The sequence below is a fragment of the Morone saxatilis genome, unplaced genomic scaffold (assembly GCF_004916995.1).
Source record: "Morone saxatilis isolate NCDOM2014 unplaced genomic scaffold, NCSU_SB_2.0 Contig14, whole genome shotgun sequence".
In the NCBI taxonomy this organism is placed as follows: domain Eukaryota; kingdom Metazoa; phylum Chordata; class Actinopteri; family Moronidae; genus Morone; species Morone saxatilis.
Genome location: NW_023339696.1, coordinates 16,193,018 through 16,202,478, shown reverse-complemented (window position 1 = coordinate 16,202,478; position 9,461 = coordinate 16,193,018). Strand labels below are relative to the sequence as shown.

At 38.6% G+C, this 9,461-nt stretch overlaps 1 protein-coding gene across 1 annotated transcript; it reads right to left on the bottom strand.

The window, feature by feature from the left end:
• Positions 1-3,255: 3,255 nt before the first annotated feature.
• elfn1a (extracellular leucine-rich repeat and fibronectin type III domain containing 1a) lies at positions 3,256-5,628 on the bottom strand. Its single transcript, XM_035655521.1, has one exon. It carries the CDS (start codon positions 5,626-5,628, stop codon positions 3,256-3,258), a length of 2,373 nt encoding a protein of 790 aa, XP_035511414.1.
• Positions 5,629-9,461: the final 3,833 nt, after the last annotated feature.

Genomic DNA, 9,461 nt, shown 5'->3' with positions numbered 1-9,461 from the left:
TTATCTTCCATTTCTGCCAATAAATCCTCTTAGATGTTATACACTAGACCTTTAAGAATAGCCTCATGCCATCTTACACTTTCCACTGTGTCATGTTCCGTTTGCGCTTTGGTTCAGTCATGGTTTCAGTGTCCACTGGAAACGTCTCAAAAGCAGTGGATCTTCCGGCAGAAGTAGACCTGGCTCATAAAGATAGCAGAGTGTGGAAAAGAGCATTGAGCGAGACGTTCATGTCATGGCGCCAGTGGACATTGCACCACCAGCTAGAATGGCAGTGCACCGTATCTGGCAGCCACGATGCAGCCCGGATGTGACACAGCTGGATCGAGTGCTCAATGGCAGATTAGAGGGATTCTGGCCAAAAGTCATAATAAAGATACTGAGTGTATACTGTATGTGCACCCTTAACTTTATTTCACAGTACTTTGTCTGAAAGCAGATAACATAGTATTAAGAAATAAAATAAAAAACACATTTTTGTGCTCTTGTTTGTTTTGATGCACTTGAACAACAACTGTTGATCTTTCTAAAGGTTTTATCAACACTTTAAACTCGTATTAGACACAGAAGTGCTACAATATGCAGTATAAAAACATGTTGCTAAATAGCTAAATGAACTAGAAACCTGACAGCTCTCAGAAGATACTGAAATGCTTTTATAAAAATAACAACAAATGGAGACTTGTCAACAGTATCAACATTAAAATAAAACAAAAGGAAATTTACACTTGTACACATATCCCAAAATCTTAAGGCGGTTGAAATATTAAGTCAGACAACCAAGTAACACTTTATAAAGTGCTTACATAACACATTTACATCAGGCTCATGGATGCTTCATTTCACATTAATGAATAATAACAGTGTCGTGACACACTTACGTGAAATGGATGCAGCGTTATGACACAGAAAAAATACAAATGGGCTAACTAAAGCCTGCAGTTATGTTTACATACTCAATGTCAAATGGAAGAAAAAAAGAGTTGATGAAAAAATATGTAACCTGATAAAATAATTCCCTCAGGTCAGCTGTGCTGTCAGATTGCAGACCCTGGTCCTTACCTCAACAAACAGTACATTAAGTATGTCTGTCCTTCTTTCATGATTTTTTAGATTCAATATGTGTTCAATATTCATTTACACTCAAAGGGCTGCTGTTTTTTGAGGTTGCAGAATATGAAGTGTGACCAAAGTTGAAGTTTGCAGTGTCCCCTTATTGAGGACAACAATAAGTGTGTTTCCTTTCATGTGTTGGACTTACAAAACCTCAGTGGAAACAGCACATATTTAAAAAAAAAAAAAGTTTATTCCACTTTTTACACTCTGCTGCGGTGGAAAGGTTTAATGGAACCAGACTTCACTAATTAATCATGGTGTACATGAAGCATGTGACTTAAGTGTCTACTGAAGCTTCTGCTTCCCTGAAGTGATGGAAAACATGAGATCTGTATGGACCAATGAGGAGACTATAATCTATCTATAAGTTTTCCCACATCTTTTTATATTTTATGTAGATCATATAGCAGTTGAGAATTTTTAAATATCTCTGCATCTCTTTAGAAATGGCTGCTGCGAGGTATAACTGCTTAACTTCTGTGAGCTGTTCTCTGCTTTTTAATAAACCCAAATCCTACATAGCAATAAATTTAGAGTTACATTATTACAATTCCTCAAATGAGTAAGAGAATTGAAATGCATATTTATTGCTCATTCATAAATATGCAATGAGTCATCATGAGCCTGTTTGAAATAAGTTATATAAACATCTTACAAAGAAAAAGCGTTAAGTCTTATATTTACTCAAAAAATTTCATGATATACAAATTCACAGCCAGTAAGTCAGAGGATTCAGTTTCACATTCTCAAATTTTAGTCTAGCATGTTGATATTCGTCTGGTACGTAGCTTTCATAATATACAAAAAGATTGAACAGCCTAGCAGGTAAAAACAAAATGAAACCTCTCAGCAAGCAACAAGGCCCATCCGAATAACAAACTACTTTTCTGCATTTATCGGATCAGACATTATTCAATATAATACACTGGAAGAAATATTGAAGCAAAGGAAAAAAACACAGTCGTTAATAGCATTAAATAAATATTTCCTTACATAAAAGCTGCCATAGACAGATCAAAATATGTATCTGTTACATTCATCCATCGGGCTCTCCTGCAGGGAAGAACAGCTGCCTCTACCTAAACAACAGGCGACAAAGTACAGCTGCCTTCCCATTGAAATGTTAGTGATTAATAGTAGGCCTTCAATACCATATCCTGTGTATGGATATGATTGTTTGCCAATGTTTTCATTTTTGAAGGAGTAGCTGATACAATAAAAAAATGGAAAATGTCAACAGATCTACTGCTCTATGTTCATACGATTCCCAGACCGTGCAGAAATATTGTAAACATTTCAGCTTTTTCTACTTTGGTACTAAATATATAGATGACAGTTCATGAAACTGATGACTGAGACCTTCATTACAGCATGTAATACACTGCATCGTGCCTGCATGAAGTCTGTCAGAGTCCATCCATTGAATACTGCGTTGTGTAATTAAGGGGACATTAAAACTGAATCCATCTGTATCTTGTAGATGCATGTAAAAGCTTTAACAAAGAAAAGAATAAAAAAACAGGCGTGACGGTTAAAATGACAAATGATCTGACAGGCTTAAAGTGGGACATGCCATTCTTCAGCAACAAGTTATCCTAAATGAACAGCGCTCCATTTGATAAAACCTGATTTATCCACTAATACTTTTCCATTTACACAGCAAACATTGCAAATATATAAACCCATATCTGTACATAGTTTTGTAGAATTAAATATATGCAGGGAGGGAATAAAACAAAGTTCTTTTTGAATGAAGGGTCCAGGTAGTTCCTCAAAAAAAATATTGAGGATTCAGTAGACATATCTTCATATAGCAGTTTCATATTACACAACAGCAAATCCACTGTCACAGGACTTGGCCATGCGATACCCAAAAACCTATAATCCATTGTAACATATATATTATTAATTTGCAATATATTTTCTCTTTAATAGATAAAAGTTTTCCCAATGAATGCTTTACATAATATGACAAATTTAAAGAATCTTTACCCCATTTTCCTCACAGTCAAAAGAGAATGTAATACATGTGAGTGAGTAGTTGATTATAATATGGAAGTATCCATTGATTCAATTATCAGATGAGGTTCTTGTGTCAGTTCTGCAATGTGTGGTCCATTTTAAAAACACCTAAAGAGGTTATGATTTATGTTGGGCTGATACACCTTTCCAGTAGTCTAAAATATCATGCAGGTCCTCATCCTTTGCAAACTGGACTTTCTTGCGCAGTGCATGGCCTGCAGCCATGTACTCGTCATCTTTGTGCCGTTTCCGATGGAGTTTGAATCGCTCCCAGATGCTGTGTGAAGGTTTGCAGTAGTATTCGGGACTGGAGGAGTAGCTTAGATTGTGATACTGAGATGGCAGCTGGGAATATGCTAAGTCTCTGGAGCGAGAGTGAGTAAGAGGCTCCAACATAGAGGACTTGTGGCCATCGGGTCCTTCAAGCTCCTCTATGTGAGCATCGGGATACGAGTGCCGGTGGTCACTGTACTGACGGATCTTGTCTGCCTCAGCCCTCAGAATGGCAGCAGCAGGTGTTACAGTGAGGATGGTCTCTCCTGTTGGGGAGGTTTTCTCTATGTACTTGGATTCAGAGCGATAAGGCCTGGGGCTTCGCATGGGCCCTCCTGTGGCAGTGCTGGGCCTCTTTGGCGAGACATCAGAGGACCGATGCCTCTGCAGAGAGTGGTGGTAGCTGTCCTTATACGCTGGGGATAGAAGGCCAGATTTACTCTGTGGGTGTTCTGATATTAGGACGAGCTGGGGTTCTGCAGTTGACACTGCTCCAGATTTCACCCCTTGAAAAGAGGTGGATTCTGACTTTAAAGCATCTATACAGTTGTTAATTATCTGATTTACTTTATCTACCTCTTTTGCAATGGTGGAAATCTCTGCCACTGACCCCTGGCTATTCCCAGGCATTCCCATGTCACACTCCCTGCGTTCATGGTGGTCCATGCTTCGTACCTCCATGTAATTTCCTTTCATCATTTTAGGAGTATCACTTATCTCTTGAAATTTGTACTGCTCCATTTCACCTGCAGATGGTAAGTATGGCATACGTGCCATGCTCTCCCCGGCCAACAACTGCTTCTGCGACATTCGAGAAATAGTCCCTCCCTCCAGTTCTTGTCCATATTTGAGTTCCATTATATTTTTCTTCAGGCTACCTGATTTTTTGTGCTTTTCATCTTGCTGACGCTTTCTTCGCAAGCAATAGTAAACCACACCCAGAAAAATTACCATGCTAAAGAGGCAGCCTAAAATTGTCATAATGTAATGAGTAGCAGTTGCATTGTTTACACTTCTATCCTTTCCATTCCAAGGGCCAGTATTGATTGTCAGACAAGTGTGGTTGTGTCTAAGAGAATTGCGTATCGAAGCGACACAGTATGTATAGTTAGTATGGGGTTTAAGGTTTTTTAGTTCAATGTCCTCTTTTATATCTTTCAGGTTTTGAATATCAGTGAAAAAGCTGTTGTTGTACAAAACCAGGATGTACATCTTCTTGTAAGGATGAGGAATTTGAACAGTGATGGTGGCACCTGTATTTGATACTTCCTTCAGTTTCATCAGAGGGTTTACTTCCACATCATTGTATGTTGTACTAATGGTAATGTCTTCTGGCTCTGTGCCTGAGGGACAATCTTCTAGCCCACAAATTGTCGAGTCTGGTGGGGGTGTTGTGGGCTCAGTGGGCACAGGAATGAATGGTGTCACATAGTCATCAGTACACACAGTGGTCAGCATGTGAAGCGCATTTCGATATGTTGGATTGTTAGGATTCTGGCTCAATAAACTATAACCAGAGACGCCAGGTGGGGAGTCACAGACCATTCGCTCATTTGTCCTGTTGGGGAAAACTGAGAGCCATTTGACAAAACCGAGTAATTCACATGAGCAGTTGAAAGGGTTGGTGTACAGCTCACAGGTGGTCAGTTTAGTCAAACTGGTAAACGTGGACCCGTCTAACTGCTGGATTCGGTTCATGGAGAGGTCAATGTTCTCAATGTTGGGGCATTCCCAAAAGGCATTGGGTGTCACAGTCTCAATCAGGTTTGCCTGGAGGTAGAGGTACTGAAGCTTTCCTAAACCCCTGAGGATCCCCTCTGTCAGGTTCCGCAACTTGTTGAAGCCCATTTGAAGGACTTGTAAGTTAAACTGAGCAGAAAAGGCCCCATCCTCTATGTAGGAGATTTCATTCTTTGTCAGGTTCAGGTAGGTCAAGTTGGCAAAGCGACTAAGGGCAGAATAATGGATACTTTTGATTTTGTTTTCATTTAGACGAAGATCCACAATGGTGCTGTTGATGTGCTGTGGGATGGCCTCATAAGGTGGTTGGTTTTGGCTACAAATTGCAAGCCATACAAAGCCCTTTTCACCCTCAATTAACCAGCAGTCTCCACTGACTCTGCCAATATGAGTAAAATATACAATGGCTACAGACCAAAACAAGGCACTCATCACCATGCCTAAGCTGCAGGCCATTGGTGCTTCTCTGAGAGTCATGAACAGAGCCAAAAAAATTAGAGAAAGGTGATACCGCTGTGGTTTCAGTACAACTGAGACGATCCTGTTAATAATCAGCTGGATGTTCAACTGTTCTCAGGGACCAGAAACAATCCTTTTATTTGTCTCCTCTTCATTGATGGATGGTGTTGTCCCCATGTAGCAGTCAGAAAATGTTGAGTATCTGCCCTTACACTGAGTTTCTTTCATTGAGGTTTGCCTGCAGTGAACTTGTGGTGAAGCTTAAAAGAGATTTCACCACCTCAGGCTGTCTTGCACTTTTCTCCTTAAAGGTTACCATCATTAAATGGTCTCATCTTATTGTTTCTGCCACGGTCTTCCTTTCTGTGTCTCTCGCATGTGCACGAAGGAATAACCTGGAATATAAAGACAAGAACACATAGTTGACATTAATTACAGTTTGTCAGGATAAGAAATGTATTTTGTATGTACTACATATTGCATATGTAGGTATTGAAATTGTGCCCTAGGATCCATGTTTACTGCATGCACTCCTTGTTCAGGCCCCACTAATTATTTTGTACACAGTTTAAGAGGTGTTTGCAGTCCCTTTTGGCAGACTGCAATTTAAGGAAACTGTTGGCCAATTACCACTTGACAGGTTGGAAAAAGCAGGGTCCCTGTTTTCACACCATTAACCTGAAGACTGTCAGATGCATCTGAGGAAGGCCAATGTTAAGAAGCTGCATTAAATCAATTATCCAACATCACATGAAATGACACTTTGAATCAATGTATGTAGGATTTTCCTCTAAAACCCTTCATGCATAAATTAAAATCTTTTTGAGCACTGATTCTACAAGCGAAAAGAGGTAAATCGTGCACACGGTGTGAATACTGAATTGCCCTAAATTAGATTAAGATCTTTTGCAAAGTGAGCCAAGCCATGGTAGTACAAATGGGAGCAACAGCTATTACTCTCTATACTGCAGTAGAGGCCACTGCAGCAAAGAAAATCCGAAATACAGCATACGACATCCTTACAAGTACTTTGAAATCTTACAGATCAGTTAAAGGCGTATTTAAATCCATTGTATGTCATGTTTGCTGAGCAGCAGCCACTGTTGCCACGAGTGACAATTACAAGATAATGGTAAATGCTACTAAAATGTACTTTAACAATTGGCATAAATTCAGTTGCACAGCAATATCTCGATACATGGCCCTTTGCTGTATGTGATCCACCCTCTCATCCCCTTTCCTGCCTATCTTAAGCTGTCTCACCCTATAAATGTCCACCATTAGCTACAGGTCATACCAGACCAATTAAGGCCATAGCAGTAAAAACCATGGGTGTATTGAACTTAGCAAGAGTGTGTTTTATTGCTTAGGTGTTCAACTTTTAATGAAAACAATGAATGTGCTATTTTGTCTTTCAAAAGTTAAATAGTGCTGTAAAGTGCAGTTCTTTCAGTAGATGGATTCAGAACACAACCTTTATTACATGACCAAATCACTCATTATTTCAGCCTTCATTACAGCAATTAATTGTTCAAGGGTCATTGTACTGCTGCTGACAAGGAAATAAAAAACCATGCTGCCTGCTGCACAGGTATGTGCATGTGTAGTGATTGTTAGGCTGCAATTGACAATAATAATGTGACTTTTGAAGCAATTTTTTGGAATGATGTTGTTAATGTTTATAGGTTACAGCTGGAATTACATCAAAACTGAATCTGTTCTGACTGTCAGAAGAAGAATCTAATCTATAAATCTGGTCACTAATGCTGACTGCTACAAGTCAGCTTTAGTGGAATCTTCAGTGATTCTTAAGACAATTTAGATGTATTATAGCTCTCAAATAAAAGTGAACATAATTTTTACTGTAAGAAGTCAGTTACATAGATGTAAACACTACCCTTTCTAAAGGGGGAATTTCAATTATGTTCTCTACTGTTTAATATAATGGTGTCCACCATATTTATATATCTAGTTAACAGAAATGATAACAGTATTAAATCAGGAGGAGTATATCAAAGAACACTATTTGTTTAAATAGATACAGAGAGATTACTGAGCAGCCTCAGAAATATTTAAGGTTAGTACTAGAAATGATCTTTTAATAACCACTAATTTGTAATTAATGGGAGTACTTATCAGTATGTGCTGAAAATGAAGCACAACAGAGACATCAACCCAGAGGTCTTAATATGTGTAGTAATCTATTCTTGTCTTTTACTTCACCACTGCTGCCTCTGACACAGGCCAAAATGGGTTGCCTTGTGGGGGAGACCCAGGGGGTGAGAAGGTGCTTTTGTGTGTTAGAGGACATGGCTCCACACAACAGGGATAATCACTGTTAGAATAGAATAAATGTGACAGTTTATGGCAGAAATAATGTACTTCAAGTTGAAACCCCACCTGCCATCATGGACCTAAAGACCAATCCTGCTGTCATTTGACCTTTTTCTGAGTTTAGTTTATCACATTACATTCACATGAGTATTGTGGTTTTCCTCATAATACGTCACGTTGGGGATACAATTGTCTGCACTGAAACATAATCACTAATTTGTCCTCTTTGTTTGATCCTAAATAGGATGCGTATCAACTGGGAACCAACACCAGTTCTGAGACCAGTGCCTTGATTGAGCAGAAACCTTTGGTTTGGGTGGGTCTGCTATTCATTAAATGTTAATAAAGTAAACATATCCTGTCTCGTGCTTTGAATCAGTGTTACATTTTTCAGTATAAGATCACAATCTCTCCCTAACTTTAAGTGCCTAAACAAAACCATAAAAATAAGTTAATCATTCATTAGTGTTTATGACTAGATACTGTTGAAAAAAGAAATGTAGGCGGCATTACGTTTCTCTTAAAACCTTTTGCATTGGACATCTTTGCAAAACCTGAGATTGATGTTTTTAACATTCAGTGCCAACATTCTTTCAGCAATATCTGTGCATGGCAACTACAGTTAAGGGGATTAAGGGATAAGGTAAGGGAAAGGCTGTGGTTATGATAAATAAAAATAAGGAAAATGAAATTGTGCTTAAGATATGGTTGAGGTTAGGCAATTAAAACTAGGGCTGGGACCTTATTGCGTTTAATTAATTAATTAATTACGATTAATTAATTACAGAAAAAATAACGCCACAAGAAAAATAATGCATTTAAACACAATTTATTTTTGCACTCCAAAGAGCACGGAACGTTGCTCATTGTACGAGTTCCCGGCAAACCCGTAATACTGATGCACAGGACACAACACGAGAAATGGAAACCGATGAGAAGTCGTTGCTGGGTTCGGTGGGCGGAAATTTTAGTTTTAAAAAACTACCGGGTGGAAACCTGGATAAAAACACAGTTGTGTGCAAATTGTGCAAGAAAGAATTTGCCTATCACCGGAGCACTTCCAGCCTCCGCTACCACCTCAATGCCAAACATGTTGCAGCTAGCACAGACAATGCTCCTAGTTCGAGCAGGCAGTGTCGCCAATCCACACTCGACAAGATGACAGAGTTCACAAGGGTTTACAAAAAGTCCTGAATTGAATATAGCTAACTTGAATTTTAGTTTGTTTGCCTTGTGAACAATGCCATCATATATTCTTTATTCTATTGCACTTTATGTTAACACTCAGTGATGAAAAATAAACAACGATTTTTGTTGTTTAAGCTCATTTATGGTGTGTGTCTATTCATTGATTCAGTCATATACCAAAATCCATTTAAATTGAAAAATGTTGCTTCTCGTGTCAAATATTGATATGCGATTAATTGAGATTAATTAATTAATCGAGTCCCACCACTACTTTATATTAAAAATGAATTCATGAAAAACTAATCATGGCAAACTGCATACTATCACTA

Coding starts and splice junctions, on each gene's coding strand:
- elfn1a (XM_035655521.1), bottom strand. CDS start 5,628: ATGACTCTCAGAGAAGCACCAATGGCCTGCAGCTTAGGCATGGTGATG.